At 34.0% G+C, this 23,794-nt stretch overlaps 1 protein-coding gene across 38 annotated transcripts in view; it reads right to left on the minus strand.

Moving 5' to 3' along the window:
* Positions 1-23,794, minus strand: part of Ppfia2 (PTPRF interacting protein alpha 2) — a 443,940-nt gene that overhangs the window by 71,159 nt on the left and 348,987 nt on the right. For 23 of the 38 annotated variants that reach the window (XM_029542157.1, XM_029542155.1, XM_029542156.1 and 20 more), the window contains 7 exons: positions 19,190-19,336; positions 17,543-17,677; positions 12,437-12,520; positions 12,034-12,165; positions 10,864-10,926; positions 5,664-5,755; positions 852-987 (listed from right to left, as the gene is read on the minus strand). In XM_029542157.1, the coding sequence (XP_029398017.1) occupies positions 852-987; positions 5,664-5,755; positions 10,864-10,926; positions 12,034-12,165; positions 12,437-12,520; positions 17,543-17,677; positions 19,190-19,336 (789 nt within the window). Of the gene's footprint in view, positions 1-851; positions 988-5,663; positions 5,756-10,863; positions 10,927-12,033; positions 12,166-12,436; positions 12,521-17,542; positions 17,678-19,189; positions 19,349-23,794 lie in introns of all 38 variants that reach the window. The other 15 variants (XM_029542153.1, XM_029542171.1, XM_029542168.1 and 12 more) reach the window with 1 other exon arrangement.

Genomic DNA, 23,794 nt, shown 5'->3' on the forward strand with positions numbered 1-23,794 from the left:
AGAGAGAGAGAGAGAGAGAGAGAGAGAGAGAGAGAGAGAGAGAGAGAAAGAGAGCGAGAGCATATGACATTCAAATACTAAATAATAATAGGTTATGAAATAAAGGAACAGAGCTACAGTTTATCTTGAATAAGACTTCATAGGTACTTTAAAAGATCTGTGTGCATTTTTAAAGAGGTGTTTTCAAGATGGTAATTTTCAACAAATCATTTTCTTAATTTTATAGAAAAATATAATTGTCAGTACTCAAGTATCCAAGTACATAGAATACCCATTTGTCTGGCAACATAATATAACACTTTACCCACTTGGGAGGCAGAGGCAGGCGGATTTCTGAGTTCAAGGCCAGCCTGGTCTACAGAGTGAGTTCCAGGACAGCCAGTGTTATACAGAGAAACGCTGTCTCGAAAAACCACACACACACACACACACACACACACACACACACACACAAACAAACAAAAAAAACAANAACAAAAAACAAAAACAAAACAAAAAAATACAAAAACAAAAAACAAAACTCTACCAGTCACTAGCTACATCTAGTTCCAATTTTGAATCAATCAAGAGTGCTAGCCCAATAAGGTGGAACACTAAAACTTTCAATGCCTAAATCTTAAAATTCCTGAAGTTGGTATAAAAATTGTACACAAATTATAATGGCAGATAAATATGTGGAAAGCTCTATCATATATAACACATTAGGTAATTTTAAAACACATCATTTCCTATGCACAAAACTGACATAAATTACTGCTGGCATTCGGGCGTCTAGTAGAAATTCTATTTAGTATAGCATCCTGTATCCTGTTTTTAGCCAAAATGACTAATGCTGAAAGAAAAGCAATCACCTTTGGTTCATCTCTTCGCACACCCATGCGGCCTCTCCTTGGTCTTCGTATTACTTTAGTGGTTCTGTAATCAGACTGGCTGTCTACGAGGGACCCAACTGAATACCGCAACTCAGTGGAGGTGTCTATATGAGTTCTGAAAAACAGAAAAAAATAAGATCGAGTCTCATAAAATAAATTTGCAACCACCTACTTCTAAATTATCAATGAGGCAGAATCTCTCAAGAAAATAAACGTCAAGAAAGAACAGGGTTGTTCTTGTTAAGCTTTGGGATATGTGCATCAGGTGATAGGGCAGATTTTTATTCTTGAATGTAAAGTGCATTTTTCTTTCATTTTAGACTACACTCATAACCTTGTTGTCTTTTATTATTTTCAATGTTTTACTGCAATGAAACCTGCTAATATAAATAGTCAAAGTCAACTGATTTAAATTCTAGACATTCTTTGTTTTTCATCATTTGTCTGTATCTGAATATTTCTATATTTTTAAAAATGTTTTAGGTTGTACTTACTGAAAAACTGTATCAACTTGTGTGTTCAGAACTTTTAAGTTTTATTGATTATAGAAAAATATATTAACATTTTCTAATGCGCAGTGTTCTGTTGTCCAATTTAGAGAAACAGTAATGTGCTCATTTTACAGTGAATAATCTCATTTTTGTAAATAGCTAGGATTTTAAGCTTTGAGTAAATCATTGTTCAAGGTGGCAACAAATCTTGGTAATCACATTTGATGCTGCAATTTGCTTAGAGATGAAATATGTGGAAAATTACTATTGGAAAATATCACCACACTCATTTTCAATAAACACGGTAATAAACTATACTGTAATCAAATATAGAGTCAGGCACATTGTCTGTATGTAGATTTATAGCAAGTTCAATTTATTCCTATAATCATGACAAGGATAACAAAAACAACCTCATGCTGTCCTATAAAATGAAATCCCAGATTCATCATCAGTAGGTGTTTTCTGTTCAACTTGAGGCTCCTGCTGGTTGATTTTATATATACATATACATATATACATATATGAAAAATCTATGGTGAAAATTAGTACATGAAAAATTATTTCCCATACCAAACAGCAAACATGTCCATCTGAAGTGTTAGAATCTGGACCCTCACATACATGGTGTTGTCCCCACTTACTTCCTGAGATGCTGATTTTTATGGGCCCAATACAAATACAAAAAAAAAAATATAGACATGGCATTTGAACATGTTAGAATACATTTGAGGTGATTGAGCAATGATTGTTCTATGCATTGACTCCTATGATATTTCAATAGCTAGTCTCAGTCTTCATCATCGTTTTCATCACTATATCTCTCACACTTTGTGAGTACATATCACATTTAGTCATATTTAGTCACAGAAATTTATTTCTCTAGATTTTAAAGCACTCAACTATTGAATACTGTGTTAATTTGTAGTTCTTCTGAAAAGGGTAAAAGAATGTTTAGTGAAATTTTTAGTATTTATTTTATTGACTATATACGAGTGCCTTATCTGCATACATTAACGTGTCCTGTGTAGTTCCCTGCTACCAATGAAAGTCAAAAGAGGCAGTCTGTTCCTTTAGATCTAAGTGACATATGGTTTTAAGCAACCACATGGTTTCCAGGGAAATAATATTTATCTACGCAGAAGAAATAAATGTTCGTACACCATTGAGCTCTCTCTCCAGCCTACCCTGCAGAAAAGTCTCAGTTTTGACTTATCTAGTCATTTGAAACATGGAATTTAGGTAACTATTTATTTTACCAAGAGCATACTACAGGTTGGATAGATTGTGTAGTGCCTCTACAAAGTGTATTAGCAAAGCAGGCACACATTTTTGCTCTTGTGGAAATAACATTCTTAGGAAATAAATGTTGAGTTCTGGAAAGCAATAGGTTTTGAAGTTTCATATATTACTCCTCTACGCTTCTTAGAAAATATAACTTAATTAATTTCATTGCATCTTAACAAATATAAGAAAAATCTAAATTATACATATATTATTGTCAAATGTATCTACCTATCATCCTAATATTTATCTACTTACTAAGTGATCATGTCATGTCTTCTTGCCCTAATGATGGTATGATAGAAAAGATGAGTTGGGATAAACTCCACAGAGTACTTCTTGTTTTCATAAGTAATTTTAGTTGCTATATTAATTTTCAATTTATTAAAAAGGGAGATAGTTGTTCAGTCATTTTAAGGATCTATCATATTTATGTGTTGAATGAATTAAGAAAAAAAGACAGGTCCATTAATGAAATCAGATTGAAAACTCAGACAAGAATCCGTGCAGCTATGGATAACTGATTTTTGATAAAGAGGCTAAAAATACAAATTAAAAAAAAGACCACATCTAAAAACAAAAGATCTTGGTAAAATTTGACGGATCCAATAGAAGAACCCAAAAAGATACATATTTTTCCCCCTACAAAAACACAAAAACCTCATCTCTTAAAGGATCAAAAATCTCAACATAAAACCAGATGAACTAAACCTGTTATATGAGACAGTGAGGAATAGCCTTGAACATGGCATAGAAATATTTTGTAAATAGAAGAACACCATTAGAACAGGTGCTAAGATCAACAATTAATAAATTAGATTTCATGAAACAGAGAAGCATATGAAGAAGTGCTTCTTCATAGCAAAGAGCACTGATGTCTAGAAAAAGAAGCATGCTACAAAATGTGAAATATATTTTTGCTAACCAACTACATATCCAATAGAGGGCTAATATCCAAAATATGTAAGGAAATAAAAATTTTAAAAAACCCTAGATCTCAAGAGAATAATAACCCAAATAAAAATTTAGTGTATACATGAACAGAGATTTCTTAAAAGAAGAAACTCAATTGGCTAAGAAAAATTTAAATGTTCAACATCCTTTTGGGGGGTAAGATGATTATTTATATTATTAATATTTTGGCCGTACAATACTTCAAGTATAAGTTTGAGAAAAATGCTTTCCATATAATACCACGTAGAGCTGGCTACAGCTGGAAGGACCCAAGAACCTCAGCTCAGCCAGGCTGTGCCAGCAATTCACTCTACATATACTGTGATAGTCTTAAAGAGAATGGCCACAAAGCTTGCGTTTGAATCCATGGTCCCCAATTGGTGGAACTCTTGGGAAGGATTGTTGGGTGTGCGTCACTAGGTATAGACACTAAGGTTTCAAAAGACTCCTGGGTTTCCCAGTGCTTGCTCTCTGCTTCAAAGCTGTGAATTAAGATGTGAGCTCTAAGCTCTTAGCCATTAGGGAAATGCAAATCAAATTTTCTTTGACATTTCATCTTAAACCCTTCAGTATAGTTAAAAATCAATTTTAAAATGTAACAGCTTATGCTGGCAAAGGTGGGGATTAAGAGGAACAATCCTACCATGTTGTTGGGAGTACAAACTTGTACAAACACAATGGAAATAAGTGACATATTTTCTAAGAAAACTGGAAATTAATCTACCTTAGGAGCCAGCAATACCTTTACTGAGCATATACCCAAAGGATGCTTTGCTTTATCCTACCCAGATACACTTTTTCAAACTTGTACATTGCTGTTCTATTCATAACAGTCAGAAAGCGAAAACAATCTATATGTCCCTTAATACATGAATGGGTAAAGGAAATGGGATGTATTTACACAGTGGAACATTACCAAGCAGCTAGAAAAATTAAATCATGAAATACACTGTTAATTGGAATGGAACTAGCAAACAAACTATACCTAGTCAGGTAACCAAGACACAGAAAGAAAAAAGATGGCATGTATTAAATGTGGATATTAGCATTTAAGGCAATGATAACCAAGATAATATCCATATATCCAGAGAAGATGAGTATATAGTAAGAGACTAGGGGGAATACAAAAATCTCCACAGGAAAGGTAAATACAATACAAAGTTATGGGTGGGTGGGAAGGGGGAACTTGATCAAGTGAGGACAGAGGAAGATGATGATGATGGAAGGAGTGAAGTGAGAGACAGCCATAATTAAGAGCAACTTGAGGGGTAGTTTGGAAACCTAGAATAGAAGCTTATGTGTACACACATACACACACACACCCACACCCACATACACACCCACATACATGCACATACACACACACACACACACGCACATATGTGTGCGCGTGTGTGAGTGCATATATATATATTAATATATATATATATATATATATATATATATATATATATATTTTATTTTCCCCTTGTGCCATTTTGTCTGCTTTCTAAATTTTATTTCTTTGCTTTGTTCTATTCTGATGTGTTACTTTTTTTTTATCTTAATATATTATGTAATTTTTATCTCTTAGAAGCCTTTTTACTTTGCAGTTAGAGTCAGAAAGGGAGTGGATTGAGATGGAGGGAAGGTGGTGAGTATCTGGGAAGCACAAAGGGAAGGGGGCCATACTATAATCAATATATATTACATGAGAAAAAATATATTTTCAATATAAGGTAAAGGATTATTAATAAAAACAAAAAAGAAAAGGCTAATATATCCTCTTGGAATACAGTGCAATTTTTATTTGTACTCTCACTTTTCTTTAAAGAATCTTTATGCACTGCATAGTTGAACACAGAACACAAAAGATTTTCAGGTATATTGTAATAGAATTACTTCAAAAAGGAATTCTAAATTAGGATATTATATTTGAATTCAGAAAGTTGAGTATTGCATTACATTATTACAGTATCTACTGAGATATATAAGACCCTTGTTTTATGTGAAAAAACATTAAAATATAAGAAAATTTACATTGATGCTTGCTGAAGCAAAACAAACAATTAATAAATGTTACCTTGATATAGTCGGTTCAATTAGAGAACCTGTTCTCATTTTCATTTGGTCAAGTTCAGACCTCAGCTTCTCAATTTCCTCTGCTAATCTTTCCTAAAAATAAAAAAGTAGTTACTCAGAAGATGGTCACACACCATGTATCAGCATTCCATTATGGCAAATAAATGGATACTCAAAAGAGAACATGATTCAATACTATTAAAGGACATTGGATATTGATCAGAAAATATATTTATGTTTACCTCTCATATTATGAATATGTCAACAACAGAAATCAATTCCGTGGTTTTTATTAATCCTAAACATTTGCAAATTTGTGAGATTATTAAGATCACGAATACTTAATAGATATGTCATTTCAAATACAAAGGACAAATCGCACCAAGTTTTGAACAACACATCTGTATGAAGTAACTGAATGTGATGGCTGCTCTTTTGGTTGTGAACTTGGTTACACCTGGAAGTAACTTGAAACCCAAGTGCTGTTTTCACCTGTGAGGAAGTTGTTTTTTTAATTAATTTATTGGAAGTGAGAAGATACACTTTTAATCCAGAATTTTTGAGATGGGAAGATACATTTTTGATCTGGGCCATCTCTCCTCATGGCGGCCTACATAAAAGAGGTGGGTGAGGTAAGCTTGCTTGCTCCTTGCAGGCTTTCTTCCTGTCCCTGGCAAGTCCCTTTCCCACTGCCATAGGAGTCTATTTCTTCAGGATTCCAGTGTGTACTGGAGACCAGCTGAGACTTTGAGCCTTGTGACTGAACAACCACTGGATTTTTGTACCTTCCATTGTAAAGGAGTCATTGTTGGAATAGTTGGACTATAGACTGTAAGCTATTCTAATACATCCTCTCATTATATCTGTTTAGTTCCTCTGTACATCTCTAATCACTGAAGTGAATAATTTTATTTTTTTTCCACCAGGATTGAAGGACACATCAGTAAAGTAAAATGGGCAAGACAAAGACCCAGGATAAGAAAGACACCAAGAATCAATGGGAGTGACCTTAGCTGTGACTCATAGCATTGGGAACAGTGAATGTTAAGAGGCCATCTCCTGTATCCAGGCAGAAATTCTAATGGAGCAATAGGGACAAAAACCCACAAAGAAACTTATTTATCTTGTCTACAAGAAATTTAGGGTTTGGGGATATAGCAGAGACTAAGGGAATGGCCAACCAACAACATGCCCAACTTGAGACCCATCCCATGGGCCAGCACCAATTCCCCAAGTACTACTGATGATGCTTTTTTATGCGCGTGGGCAGGTGTCTAGCATGGCTGTCCTCTGAGAGGCTCCACCAAGCAACTGACACAGACAGATGTAGACACTCACAGCCAAACATTGGATATAGCAGATGTTCAGCTGGTCTTCATGTGGGTCTGGAAAAACCTGTACAAGCAGCTATCCTTAAAGCTGTTGCCTGTACTTGGGATATGTTCTTCTAGCTGGGTTGCCTTGTCTGGTCTCAGTGGGCAAGGATGTGCCTAGTGTCACAGAGACTTGATGTACTGTGGTAGGGAATACTGGGGCAGGAGGAACCTGGTCAGAGGAGAAGGGGAGCAGGAAGGGCCAAAGGATTATGGGACAAGGTCTCTTGGAGGGGTGGCAATAAGTTGGTTGTAAAGTGAATAATTAAGTAAATAAATAATAAATGAATAAAAGATAAAGGACTGAAAGAAGCAGAAATTTATTATAAAAAGGTCTTAAAATTAAAAGTTTATTGAGATGTGAATAAATGAATAAGTAAAGTACATTTATGATTGGAAGACCCATAATGAAAGAAAGGCTGCCAGTAAACATATAACAGGCTTTTAAAATTTATATTTCATTTCTCACCATATCGAGACGGTTTTTAATGTGAATCTCCCCCATAGGCTCGTATGTTGGCATTCTTGGGCTCCAGTTTGTGAAACTCTTTGGGCAAGGTTAGGAATTATGGCTTGTTTGGAAGAAGTATGTCTTTGGAGGTTGGCTTTGTAGTTATATTCCACAATATTTCAGTTAGTTGTCTTTCCTCTTCTTGTATATGGATCAGATTTAAAATCTCAGCTATGCCTCTAACAGCATGCTTGTCCTAGATTCTGTGAAGCCTGCCGTGATGATCATAAACTCAACCTCTGGGACTATAAGCTCTAACAAACTCTGCCTTCAGGAAGCATCCTTGGGCATGATGTCTCTTCACAGCAATAGAAAACCAGCTAACACAGTGGCAATGTAGCATTTGTGACATTTCTCTTATATGTTCTTTATAGTTTCAGGACTACAATCCTATTTACTCCATGTTCTTTGACATTTTTATAAATTATTACTCAGTTAATTACCTCTAGCACACATTCTTATGCTAGCATATCACTTTGAAAAATATGAATAGTCAAATAATTTTAAGTGAATTCTTGTTTAATAATGATAATTAATAAGTTTATTATTGATAATAAATAAAATAATAATTTTATTGTTTTCAGAAAAATCTATTCATTGAGCTTCTCTTATGTGTACCTATTGTACAATGCATACAATACATGCATTGTATTTCCTTAACGTATATTAGTAGAAAAGACAACCAATAAATAAAATTCATGAGTAAGTTTTATTGTTGGTAGAAAATAGAGCAATTGTGCAAGGATGATGCATAAGATGACATTGCATAGAAGTCCTGACTAAAATGTAATAACCTATCAAGAAAAAACATTACAGATAGAAGTATACTTGGTGAGACAGGACATATCTTCAGGGTTATCACTTAGAGATATCATGGAAAAACACAGCTAGGATGTGGAGGTAGTATAATCACCAGTGAAAGAAAGAAAAGCATAGTTCTGAAAGACACTAAAGCACTTTAAAAGTGTATGGTTTTTTTACTAGGAGTAGGAAAGGGAGCAAATCAGGAAAATCTGAGCAGGGAAGCATTATAGCTCGGTAACCAAAATAGCTCTGAATAAAGACTTGCATAGAAATGGAAGGCAGGAGATAAATAAATTTGGAGTTCTCCAAAATAATATCAGCACAGTTATAGGATAGACATGAATCTTCACTAGAGAAAAATGGATAGATTTTTGCTATGTTTTGATGCTAGAACTAACAGAATTTGCTGATTAGGTTCTACAGAAAAACAATATAAACACGAGAGTTAGGTATTGCTAACTCTTTTGCTGGCATATCACTCTGAGACATACAGATAGCCAAAGAGATACGTTCCTTATATAATTTCTTGTTTGACATTATTCCTGTTTATTTGTGGGGAGGGATATATGTGATTTACTCAGAATGGGAATGCTGCTACTCCTGCCAGGCTAAGTGGCAGTAGAGTTTGTTGTACGTGATATGGGCTAGGTAGGTAACACTGTGCAAAAATCAACATGTTAAATCAGAATTTTTAAGTGTCCAGATGAAAACATGAGTTGGCCCAGAAATGAATCATCACCTTCTTGGAAAAATACTCAGTAGTTGTCAAAGTTAGGAAGCACTCAATAGTGGTGTAGAAATCTGCTAGATCAAATAAGTCTGCCAGGAACCGAGTAAGAATTGCTTCAGAAATAAGCATAAATACCTTAGATTTCAAAGACAAAAGTTATAAAATAAAAGACAGGGAAGACATGCAGAACATATTGTTCATAGTGGTTTGTGATCATAGTAATTTTAGTGGACATTTGAATAAGTATAGATGTTCTAATATCAGTGCACGTGATATGATATAATATGATATAATAACCCCAAAATGAAGTTTGGCCTAGGAATACATTTTTTGGAGATTGACATTAGCAAGGACATATTGCTTAAGATGACTTGTAATGTTGGTAGCTTGGGTAGATATCTGTCGCTGTAGGATTGTGTAGGTGCTGGGGAGTAGGTTTTGAGGCTCTTGCCAGAAGCACACATAACTTTAAATAACTTAACACTGCATAACAGGATCAAGGCCAAAATTCACAATATGGTCAGAACTAGTTCACAAAACATGTGATACTTCCAGCAAAATTCTGATGATTCATCTAGTCACCCATCTTTGCTTCCTCAGTGCTATTTCGTAAGTCCAGCTTCCAGCTGCTCACTAAATGGTCTAAGAGCCTACTCAAATATTAACCCTTCTGCGCAATCTCTATTAACCATTGAGTAATAAATTGAAGCAATCTTTTATCAACACCTGCAACAGTGGTGTATATCAGACGAGTATGGGCATCTGGGCTGTGGAACCACATGGTTATTATTTTTTTTTAATTATTGTCACAATGTATAGCATTCTAGAAAAATATTAAGTTTACTTCTCCCGTCCCATTTTCGGTCACCTTCTGTATTACAGTTCTGGTGCCAGATCTTTAATTCTTTGCTTCCTCCTTCTCCTTTATATCCTTTCGACTTGTTTTTTACTCCCCTTTCTTTTCTTTGTTTCCCTTCCCCCATCCTTTCCTATATTCCTTTTGCTGTGTTTCCAATACACAACTAGAGGATATACGCTAAGGTGGCATTTTAATTGAAAATTCAACAAACAAGGCTAATGTAGTAAACACTACATATTGCTATCACCGCTTTAAAGATTTCACAACTTGTGCTTTGTCAGCACATTACCATAACTCTTATAAAGTGAATGGCTGGTCCTCACAAACTCCTCCTCATTTTCAAAGTATCACACATGGGAAAACTACCGTCTAAATGATCAAGATCATCTAAGCATGATATGTATCCTGTGCTTACAAGGTCTGCAGGATAGTCACATCCCTGAACTTTCCTTTAAGTCATCAGTATACTCTGATTGTTACTACCCAAGGCTCATGTGGCCTTTGACTTCTGCCACTCTATATCATTCTTCCTAAGATCTGCTTCTTTCAATTTTTAAATTACTCTAGAAGTAGGAATATGCTAGAAAATGCTTAGTAACCCAATTCAATATAACAGTATTTTTTTTCAGAAATAACTTCCATAACTTCACAAACCTTAGTGAACATATAATAATAAATATAATCCAAAACAAGATTATATTTGTTAGTAGAGATGTTGATTAATAGTGATTTTAAGCTAACATGGGTTGTTTCCAGAGTACTGGTTTGCAATGCTTTCAATGCTAAAACTTTTCAATTTCTACATAAATATATGCCTTGCTAAAATGAGTGAAAACTGTTCTAAAGCCTAATACAAAACTGTTTCCATCACATTTATTTCATAATATATTCATCAATGTGAATAAAATAAAGTTTCCACAATACCTTATCATGTAAGGACTCTTCAAGATTTTTTCTGAAGGTTTCTGATTCTTGAATCAAAACATTCTACAGAAAAGATAAAAGAAAGAAACAATATGCTGAAAATATTTAAATATGTACATGAATACTCTATCACTCATAAACCTTTTATGATTCCTTCCCTGATAAATATATTTCCTGGTTTCTATGGAAACCCAGTTCTATTGAAGTCTTTAAAAGTGATAGTGAACCTTTTGCAAAATAAATTATTTAAAAAGAAATGCTACTTTGCTACACTTGGATAGATAAACAACTTAAATATTACCCTATGAAGTATTACTCTGATTCTTCACAGACTTTATTATAGACAAGAATTAAGCTATTCAATTATTACCCAACTATTCGCAGTATGCTTTGACTTCCTAATGTGTCAAAAAAAGAATCAAAGTTGGCTAACATTGTGTTAAAACATTTTCCCTGATTATATGAATAAGGAAAATGCCTGAAGGAGAGAGTGAGTGAAATTATGTTTAGGTTTCTGAAATAATTTGTGCTTCTGAGGTTTTAATGTTTATATCTCTGCCTCATTTTGAGTTTGGTCACCATGTCTAGCAATACTGATTAGTGTGATAGTTTCTAGTAATTAACATGACAAACATGATTTTGAATCAATTTCCAGCCTGAACCTAAGCACATTTCTTGAAACAATGCAGTTGGAAATAGAGGCTTTTAAACCCTTTATTGTTAACAATATTTCTCTTCTACCTGACACAGCCTCTCATGCCTTGGCTTGCAGTGTTGGTGGTTATTAGTCAGATTAAGCACACAATAGTTTTAAGTAAACACACACTCAATATTTATTTTTGTCCTCCTCTATATTTAACAAACAATGAGAAGATAAGTGAAAATTTCATCATGTATTCTGGCATGTTTTTATACATATGTTTCTTACAAACATACTAATATGTAGTATTTATTATGTGCCATCTGATAATTTGTTCAATACAGAATGTTATAGCATTAAGTTGAAATTAGTAACTCACTATTTAAGACTGTATTGAGTTTTTTTAGGCTGAGGAAAGTAGGTTGATTGCCTGATGCTATTAATACATACAGCTGGCTAGAAAAAAACACAATCTAGACACCAGAGCAAAGCATCCATCCGTGTGCTTCTCTTCCTGTCTGTGACTGTACCTTCTCTTCCAAAGCAGCCATCCTTTCCTTCAGGTGTAGTTGCAGGCGCTCATTGGATTCCGTCAGAAGCCTGTCCACAGTATCAGATAATCTCTTATTATGCTCTTCATTCATTTTCTCCCTTTGTCTCGCCTTTTAGTTAAGGAAAAGAGAAAAAATATATTTGGCACAGTAAAATAAAACTCACTGTTATTCAAGCTTAATTTTATAGTTTTGTGGGATTTATGCTGGATATAATTGTATGCATGTTTATGGCTAAAGTTGTAGAAACTATTTTCTTTCAAATGCCTAGATCATAGGCAAATGATTTCAACACAGCTTCTAGCTGAGAATGTTTTCCTCTTATTTGCAGTCTGTAAATTTAAAAAAACCCTAATGATAGATGGGAAAACTTCATGCATACTCTTTGAAGTTCTTGATTCTTCTCTTCAAGTTGACCCTCGAGGTGTCTCATACGTTCTTCAATATTTCCATGCCTCTCTTCAGCCTGTTAAGGAATACAAAGATTGGACCTAAAATGTAAGATGAGTTAATGCTTCATATCTATGTAAACTGAAATAAAATGTAAAGCAAGCTACTACCAACTGCAAACTTAGTTTCCAAACATAAACTTTCTTTAAACAGGCAGCTGAACAGCATCGCTTGAAATGTGTCAGCTAACAAGGGCCTGTTACATCCAAGCATCAGCAAAACACTGGACTTAATTATGAGCAATGAAGTCAGCCAAATGTAACATGCAACTGTGCATGGTTTGAACACAAACCTGCCATTGTCCAGTCTTAAGCTCCTGAAGCACTGAACTGCACAGATGGTCGATTATCAATAAATAAAAGTAACATAATCTTTTATAGAAATGAAAAGAAAAAAACTTAGATGGATTCTATTCAGCAATAGAAAGTAAAGTCCACTAGGACTACCTTCCTACGTATGGAGATCATTTCCTGTAGTTTAGCTTCCATAACATATTGATAATCATCAGATGAGGTAGAAGAGGTTGGATCAGACTAACAAGTCAAGGAAAAGGAGAAGGACAAAATTGAAAAAAATCAGAACTAAAGACACTGACACCAAACAGAACATAGTACAGAATGCTTAAAATAAAAGTGACGGCAAATTCAATACTTTAATACACTATTCTGGTATCTGGTGAAGATAATGCAGTTGATGGTTATAAATGGAAGACAATGATATGTTCACATCAAAAGCTGTGAACCTGAGGTATGAAGGGTTAGTGACAGCTGGCAGTGATGGACTTTTACAGGGTGAGTAAAAGCAACTCTGGAAATGACATGTAATAACTGGAATGATGAGAAATCAAACACTAGAATATCTCTGAGAGATACTTAAGAACATCTTAACTTTTGTTTTATCATGTACTTAGGAAAAAAATAACCTGGTGCAAACATTGCATCTCAACTGTACTTCCTTATGACTCAGGAGTGCCATATTTGGGGATTATAGAAGACTTTGAATGTAGAAATTAGAGATAAGACTAAACCACTGCATATATTATTATGAATATTATTTAATTCAAATAGGATTGCGTTTCAACTATAACAGATGACTTCTGTACACAATGTGCATTGCTCTAGGATACAATGGCCTCAGCCTCAAGTGTAATTTAAAAAAATAAATAAATGAAAAAAATTAAAACTTCTCAACTTATTATGAAATGATAATGTCATAAGGGCAAGAAACTTTGTGAATGCTCAAAAACAAAGTGACAGGAAGGACCACACCAAAGTGCATCTGCAATAATTTGTTGCTATGGAAACAAAATAGTTCCCTAGGGTGAACAGGATGCACAGACACTTTGTGAGTTAAGGACTGCTGCCTAGTACTGAGGTTAGTTACATGCCTTGCTGTCAGGAAATCACAGATGTAGAATGTCAACATATGGGACATTGCTGGTAGCTGAATTGTATTTGTATGTTATGCACAAACACAACATTGCATCAACATTTTAATTTATAATTACACGTTAAATAATTATGACACCAAAACAGTCTTATGTCAGCAATACAATTTTAACTATAAAACATATCCTTTGACATGATATTAGCTCATGCTGAAATAGTGAAACTTATTTTAAAATATTTTAGGACTATATGTAAACATTTCATGCAGTATCTGAAAAGAAATAGTGACCAGGAGATATACATTTGTGCTACTTTATACAACCAATTCTAACTTACTCTAAGGAATACCATTTAAGATTTCAAATCTGTTAAATTATAATTTCCTGTCTCATAAATTTATTTCATAAACACATGTGAATGCTGGGAACTGACTGAGCCTAGGTCTTCTATAAGAACTTTCTCCTTTCCAACTTGTTTTATGCCATTTAATATTTGCAAGTCTTATTTTTAAAAAAGTGCAGCTACTGGGCAAAGCAGTTGTGTAAATTATGTAATTTAAGTTTGTAATTTGTAATTGAACCTGTATAGTTTATAGTCATTTAAGTTATTAAAACTAAATAGGGGATTGATCAAAAAAAGTAGTGCAAATATTTGAACTTTTATTAGTCTTCAAAAGTACATGTTGTTTAATGCTTAAACATTTTCATGTTTCTTCCTTCAGTAATGAAGATGCAGAAACACTGAGGAAATTCATTTCATATTCAAAACACAAGTATTGTCATGTCCAAATTATGTTATTACTGATACTTTTATTAGTACTAAATAAATGAAATAGCTCATAAAATTCAAGAAGAATTATATCCTACTTGAGGAAATGTGGATTTTAATTAGAGAAGTAGATATAACAAATCATAACAGTGGAAGTCTAGAATGATCTCTGCTTGTTAATTATATATAAATACATCAAATGTAGCTCTATTTATGACCATTAAGCTAGAATTCTTAACGGATTAAATGAGTTTTACCTACTTTGCTTCTCTCTCTAGCTAGATGATTAAAAGCAAAACAGTCTTATAATACAAAAAGTAAATTTAGTCAGCATCTATAAGCAATGCTAGGACCAGTTTTTACCCAACACTACAGTGTAATGTTGCCCTTAGACCTGTCAGAGCACAGCTGTAACTACTGTTATTAACCCAGGATTGGAAAGCATCAATCTGCTACTATTTGTTCTTGAGGAGTCCATCTTTGTTTTACTCATAGATATTGGAATTTTAAATAAATTAAGGTTTTAGAAAAATAATAACAGAAATTATTATGGGAAGCATGTGAATACATACATAATGAAGAATATAGTTATTAAGAGAAAATACAAAAGGAAACAAAAAGATATAGATAGGTAAAAATAAGACACCAACATACACATGTCAAATTAAATACTTGATTAGTTTCTGAAATATAATTAAAAACTCAAAGGAAAGCATCTAAGACTTAAGCTAAGTAGATGTTTTGTAATTTAGAATGGTGGAAGAACAAATAGAAAAAAAAGACCATTGATAATAATGATATAATCACTGTAAATTGAAAATGAATAAAATGGAAACACTGCTTAATTCTTCTCTGAGTCTTCTGAGAGAATCCAAAAATGAGTGAGGGAGGGTTGAAGTCACAGTGCTTAGAGGAACTGATTCTTCTACAAACCTATAGATACATCATAAAATAAGGGATGTAATCTTATCAGTTTTAATTTCCAACCAAAACAACTATCCAATAATATAAAACTGACTTAAACACTGAAAGTACTTGTAATTAACTGTTTGAAGCTAAATTCATAGGAAGCAAAGAATCAGTTATGCACTAGTAGAAGAATTTTAAAGAATGCTAAATCATTTCTGAAATACTGAAATTTCAGAGAGTTCTGAAAAAGAGGAAATGTATTCACCATAGTAATTAGTCACATCATATACTATATAATTATAGTACACAATGCTGTTTGTATCATTTTCTAGAGTCTAACAAAAGACCTGAAGTGCTTACAGAACAATGGCAGTAATAATGGAGTAAATTTCTAGGGTTTTTATATTATAATAGGTGATTTATGACTAATTTAAAGCCATGTAAGTCAATTATTTCATTTTAAAGTATATTTTATTCTAAGTCTATCAATGGCTAATTTATAGCAGTGATTTAATAAATCTTAAGCTGTTTTTCTTTAGAGAAAGTTCTAAAGTTTGTTTTTCCAGTAATATAAATACTGATGATTAACCTACCCTGTTTTACAGGATATTTTCTTATTCAATCTCACAATAGCAAAATTTAAAATGGTAGCTCTTTATGCCCATGGCCTTTATCTCTTGGATTAAAACAGAGCAACTCTGTGTGTCTTGATCTATATTATATTAATTTAAAATAACTCTTTGTAAGGAAAAGCACAATACTATTGGCATGCTGGGGTAGCTTTATATAACTTAGGATCTATTCTGAAGTTACCTGATCATACATACTAAATATTGAAGCTCTCTTTCCAAAGTACCAGAGTGACCTACTGATGAGATCTATGGTTATAAAAGAGTGTAAATTTACTAATCTTGCCAGATAAGACTAATGTTTCATCAGATGGTACCTCAATACTAAAAAATTCACCACGAAATCAGTGCTTTCTCCCCTGTCCATTTCTACGTGATATTTGATTTCTCATATAAATACGTTATTTTTTAACATATGAACATCATTAATGTGGTCATCTCCTTCTTTGCTTTTCTAGCAAAGACAATGAGTTTGTGTCCCTTTCTGCACCACTGAACCAATTGTTTTGCAAAATTTGTATTATCATAATGTAACTTCATGTTCACGTATCTACAGTACCTATTTATTGTGCAGCCTACTGGACTTAGAAAACAACATTGGTCATATGAACATTTAGAATGTGTACAGAGTTTTCAGCTGACATAAAAAAAACAGGATATAGTGACAAAAAGTGTACTTTTCATATGAAATAAATGCAATTTCAATTTGTTCCCCGTGGTTTCAAACAGCTCTGTTTGAATGACTTTATAATATATAACACCAAACAGTTTTATAATGTAGAGTTCATACTATGGAAAAACAGTTCAACAGTATACTATCCCCAATTTAATTTTTCTTTCAGAAGAAAACAATTATAAAAGTACTCATGTACCTAAATGGCTTTCAATGGTATATTTTAAACTTTTTTCTAACAATCTTCACCATCATACAATATAATTAGAATCAACAGTTATTATACTTCTTATTGTTCCAGTAGCAAACCACTTAAACCAAGTTGATTAAATTGTTGTATTTCATATATTTTTGGTGAGATTTCATATACCATGATTATTATTATGTGCAAAATCTACCATAGAAAATTTACTGTATCAACAACATGACATTGTGCATTTTTGTTAATGTTAAATTAGGCAAGGATATATTCTTACTCATGTAACAATCATTCAAGTCACAGTTAATAAGCTATATTCAATAAGGAAACAAAATGTTATGACACAAAGACAACAAGGATCCAACTAATATAAATTTCATGTATCCTGAAGACAGTAATTATAGGCCCCACTTTGATAGACAGTTATTTCTGCAAATACATCTAGGCTGGCCACATGTGTTTAGCGCAGTACCTTTGTTAGGGCTGCAATTCTCTGAGCAAGTTCAGCCTCTACTTCAGGTAAAGTTTCAGCTTTTCTCATGGTCTGCTGCAACTTTTGCTCAGCCAGTTCAAGACGCTCTTGTAATTGCCTGTTTTTTTCTTCCATCTGAAATGAGAACAATAGGGGGACCATTTAAACAGTGAGGAGTTAGAGGAGTTAGAGCAAGTCTATGAACTCCGTATTTCAACTCTTCTTGGAGTCTTAAAATCAACTATTACCATACTTAACTGTGCAAAGTAAATAGAGTTATCATGATTTCATGTGTTGTCAATTTTAATTACTGAATTTTTACATGATAAAATAGCAACTATCATGACATTGGCAGCAAACAGAAAAGAAATTTCTAATGAGTATGCATTTGAACAAGTGGAATAATTTCAGTATTAATACTGCAGAGTAACATCCTCACCATCACCGCCACAAGAAAAATCATATTGAAAATGAAAGTTTTAGACTGGAATAATATAAAGAATACAGTAGTACAGGAGCTCAAACTCTAGAAATTGGATGAACACATTCTCTGAATAGGACAGACAGTATTTTATGATTGTGTCTTATAGCATCTCCAGTTCAATTCCTTCACTATGCTGTGTTGTGACACACAAACAACAACAACAACAAAACCAATTAAATCATTAGGTGTTAGTGAAAATTTAAGACTGGTCATTTTTTTTTTCTCTAACATGGCTAGCTCCCAAATAATTGAAACAGAGACAATTATATTTAACAAACTTTCAGGCACAATAACAGAAACATATATTAATCCATTCTAATTTTCTAAAGTAACCTAGCTACTTTCCAGCACAAATCCCCAAGATTTTAGTGTTGATCTGGGTCTCACTACTCATGTATGTTCTCATGGAGGCTCCTGGTCTTTCACATCCTGGTGGAAAAAAATCTTTTCTTTCTATTCCTCCCCTGGATGGCATCAGAAGTTCCACCCTATTATCTCCCCTGCTCCACCACTGACGTTTTTCCTTCATGAAACAGAGACAGTTGTGGAGCAGTGTTTGCACAATACAAGAGATTTGTAGCACAAACATTACAGTTCCATGACTGGATTGCAACCAGATGCAGAACCACAGATGTCTCCATTTAAATAATATAAGGATAATCTTGACACAGTGCACAATAACAGTATGACAAAAATTAGGAATGTATATTTGATTGAAACTGCATTTCCATAAGACAGGTTATAACCATCATTGTGTTATAGGCTGAAACTTCTCTTTTGCTGAAGTCCTGGGTACACCTTCTAGTCTGTAGTTTATCATGTACGTGACCTGGGAAAATAGTCATGTCTTTGGTCCTCAGAGTACTCAGTAGGTTGACTGCAACTAATCAAGTAGTTGATAGCTAGAATTAGGTGAAGTAATGTAAGCCAACTCCTTATGGCCAGATTCATAAGATTCAAAGTCAGTATTTGCATTATTTTCATATGAATGAGTTCTTAATTTTGTTAAAAATAAACTATAAAATAAAATGTGTTTCATGAATACTATCCCAAGTTTTAAACCATAATTACTCATCTGCTACAAAAAAAAATCCTACTTATGCTTTAAACAAATGGCAAGAACACATACATGGTCCAAAACAAGCTCAAAACAGATACTGAACCTGCCGCAAGATGGCTTCCTTGTTCGCCAATTCATTTTCTAATTTATCGTTCATATCATGAATGGAGGTAGATTCTCTTTGAGCACTCAGGTAACGCTTCTCCAGGGTTGTGATTCTTTCTTCCATATCTTCCTTCTGAGCCATGGCCTGTAAATAACACTGTAAAAGTCACGTGCAAGTCTCTGATTTCATCCTCATCAGGACAAAACGCAAAAGAAAATCAGTCTTAGACCTATGTAGTTTTCTTACTTAAGTGAATACACACACACACACACACACACACACACACACACACACACACACATTAAAGACACATTCTTCAAGGGATTTCATGTATGCCATTACTGGTAGCACACACCTTTAAATCCAATATCTGGGAGCCAGAGGCAGGCAGATCTCTGAAATCAAGGCAAGACTGGTCTACAAATAGAGGGCCAAGACAGGCAGAACTAAACAAGGAAAGAATTCCTGTCTTGAAAAACTAAACCCAAAATTTTCCATATATATTTTTATTATTTTTATCATAAGTTTTTGTTTTTAACAGTTTAATCAGGAACTTTCAAATTTTTAGCAGTACAAAAATAAATAAATTAATTAATTAATTAATAAACCTCCCTGCTGTAGAATTAAGTGGCGGACAAATTTGTTTATTATAAAGTACATAGAAGTAAAAGTATGAGTAGAGTTGAAAGCCAGGAAATTATTAAATTGGCTACTATCATTTTACAACCATCTTTCAATAAGACATCTATCTGTCAGAGGGCTGGATAGATAGCTTAGTGCCTAAAATCATTTCTTGCTTTTGCAGATGGACCATATTTGGTTCCCAGTACCAACCAGATATCTAAGATCTATATGTAACTTTAGGTGAATCTAACATGCTTCTCAGTAATGCCTGCCCCCAACACATTGATCACACAAAGTATACAGACATATATTCAGGCAAATCACCACACATACAACTAAAATAAAAATACCAAATATTTTTAAAAATATACTCAGTGCTAGTCAAGTCATGGTTATGAGAAGAGCATATACTACCACTAATATAGTAATCCAACATAATTCCTATCAACAATCTATAAACATTTCTTTGTAAATCCACAAATTAGGTGTTGTCTTCAGCCCTCATTGAGGAAATTTCTCTTTACAGCAGACACAAAGAACTATAGAAAACCACAACTAGTCAAAATGTAGACTTGTGGAACATAGGTCCAACCTAAAACCTCTACACAACAGTTCTGCACCTAAGGCACAGGGAAGATTGAGGGAGCAGAGGCAATAAGTTTGAAAGAGTCAGAAGATCAGGGAGTTTGCTATGAAATTGTGTCTCCTAGTAATGTCAGAAAGTATACCCATAAATTCTCACCAACATGACTGACTAGATAGGAGCAGAGCAAAGACAACACCAATGACCATGCCAAAGTGGACCGAGAAAAACCCACAACGTCTCAACCCTGCATAAACAACAGTAGGCAAACAGGGAACACAAGAGATGGTCTTTCCCAGGAAAATGAACACCACAATTATTTTCCAGAGCCAAATTATGAGCTCTGAAAATATGAGCACAAGTAACATCATTGGAACTGAGCAGAATATATTTAGGAGCATAAGGAATTGAGGGATGGTTGTAGAGTTTTTTACTTTATCGGGATTTACAATATCATGCCATTATTATTTTTTTTTCTTATTGGGATCTTGCTTTACTATAAGAGTCCAGAACTTATCTGCATCTCCTAATTTGCAGCATTTCTTCCAAATTTCCAAAAGAAATAGAAACCTGTAAAGGACAATCCTTTCTTCTTCATCATTACCAAATATGATTATTTACATATAAATCCTTATTTTCTTTTTTAAGCTTAGATGACTATCCCCCCATTATCCAAAGAAAATTACACTTAGCACTCTGGATCTCCTTTAGAGACATCAATTGCTCCTTTTTCTGTTTTGAATTGTTAAGATAACAGTTGTCCTATTTCATTTCTGTTGCTTTCAACCAATATCCTAACAAACAGTAATGTGGAGTGGGAATTCATCTGGCATATAATTCCAAGTTGTATTTTACTATTTTAGGGAACACAAAGCAGGACATAAAGGAGTTAACTATATCACATCCACAATCAAGAGTTAGCATCCTTGTATCCTTGTGTAATCCCAGTTAGATTTTCCCTCTCTTGCTATGAAGGGACCATGTCTAAAGAATGAGGCAACTTCAAATAGGAATGCCTTCCAAAACAGTCATCCTTACAGGGAAACTTGAGTTAGAAAATCCTTCATTAAGACTCTCTTCTGAGGTGAGTTAAGTTGAGAGTTAAACAGAACTAAGTCCAATGACACAAAGGGCTACAGACAATAAAAGGAAGACAGAGAAAAATGAGATGGTTCCAAGGAAATGAAATTCAAAGTGTTGCAGTATTTTTCTGGTTATTAATGAAAATTTAAAGGACTTTTGTCAAACTGCTAGATAGTATGACAAGATTCAACTAAGGATTAAAAAACAAGCAACAACATAAATATAATAATTAGCTAATAAGATTCTAGAAAAACTGAAAGTTGTACACAATGGAAAATATTATAGAAAACTACTGAGTGGATCAATTGTAAAAATTATTCACAAAGTAATAATAATAGTACAATAAATGTGATTTTTGTATAATTACAATGGAAAATCAAATACAAGGTCATGTCATGCAGAGTATAAGCTAATATATTAATTAGGAAGACTTATACTAAGTTTTAGTAGAGGAGAAAGCACTAACAGAAATGCCCAAAGGGTTGAAAAATCAGAATTTAGGGAAAATGAGATAGAGAAAAATAAGGTAAGAGTTTGTAAGGGAGCTAGCTCCATGTCTTTGTCTCCTTCTCATCCATGATCCCCTCTGTGAGCCTCTTGACTTTTTTTCCTGTTGGAAATGTATATTTATGAAAGAATTAATTAAAAGATGATAATTCATGCTGCCCTGAGTCTCTTTGTCCACACAGAAGCCAGCTGTTCATTTGGAGCAGAGGTACCAAATGTCCTTGAAAACCAAATAGCCTCATTTACCATGATACTTTCGATATTTTTTTGTCATACTATTGTGCTATTGACCAAAAGTCTATTCTGAATGCTAGTTTGATCATATTATTCCTTGAGTTAAAATAATTTATTTGTTTACTTTTATCCTCAAAGTAAAACACGAGCCACCACACTCTTGCTTTTTTTGACAAATACATCTCCAATTCCGTGTATTGAGGTATGTAATATTCCTTCCAAAACTGTACCTTTCTTTTGATTTATGAAAGTAAGTTTATAAGCAAATAAGATGCTAAAGTTATAATCAGATTAAGGCAAAACAAAGTAGTGTTTGAGTAGACCCTGAATTGCACGATTGCATCCAGGGATAGGGAATGAGAGGCACAGGGGGAGTTGCAGGCTTTGAAGTTAGTTTGCCACTTAGCTAAGAATGCTATGCCCTGTAAACATTTACCAGAAGCTCAAAGGAACAATGTTCTTCCTTATTGCCCTCAGAGAGAACCTGATTGTGTTGAAACATTGATTTATAACAAAATCCTTAGCACATGTGAGGAAATGAATTAGAGTTGCTAAAACAGAAAGAAAACTTTCTGACCAGGTAAGGATACTTGGTAAGCAGAGGCAAGTCAGAAGACCCAAGGTACACGACTAGAGTCCACACCAGAGTAGAAGGAGAGAACTATCACTATATAGGTGTCAACTATCACTATATAGGTGTCAACTGGGAGCTGTGATTTGTGAATTCACACAAATGTTACACACCCACACAGTATTTTAAATGACAGTTATTACATGTGAATCATTTTGTAATAATTTGCTAGGGCCATCACATAAAACTATCATACAATCTGACGACTTCATTTCCATCTGCAAAATCCTTCCTTGATTTGTTTCAATTTTTCTGACCTTCAGAAACTAGTGAAAGAAGAGTTATTTATGTTAATATTAGAATATAAAATATAAAATCAAAGCAATCCATTATTTTCGCAATAATAATCCAGAATAATGTTATATAATGTTGCCAGGATTTCACTAGGTTTAAGAAAGCCCAGAAATTTTTTTCCAATTTTTATTAGGTATTTACTTCATTTACAATTTAAATGCTATCCCTAAAGTCCCCTATACTCCACCCTGCTCCCCTACCTACCCAGTCCTCCTTCTTGGCCCTGGTGCTCCCCTGTACTGGGGCATATAAAGTTTGCAAGACCAAGGGGCCTCTCTTCCCAATGATGGCTGGCTAAACCATCTTCTGCTACATATGCAGCGAGAGACATGAGCTCTGGGGTTGCTGGTTATTTCATATTGTTGTTCTACCTATAGATTTGCAGACCCCTTCAGCTCCTTGGGTACTTTCTCTAGCTCCTCTATTGGGGACCCTGTGTTCCATCCGATAGCTGACTGTGAGCATCCACTTCTGTGTTTGCCAGGAACTGGCATAGCCTCACAAGAGACAGCTATATCAGAGTCTTTTCAGCAAAATCTTCCTGGTGTATGCAATAGTGTCTGTGTTTGGTGGCTGATTAGGGGATGGACCCCTGGGTGGGGCCGTTTTTGGATGTCCATCCTTTCGTCTCTGCTCCAAACTTTGT

This window comes from Mus pahari, chromosome 9 (genome assembly GCF_900095145.1).
Source record: "Mus pahari chromosome 9, PAHARI_EIJ_v1.1, whole genome shotgun sequence".
Classification (NCBI taxonomy): Eukaryota; Metazoa; Chordata; class Mammalia; order Rodentia; family Muridae; genus Mus; species Mus pahari.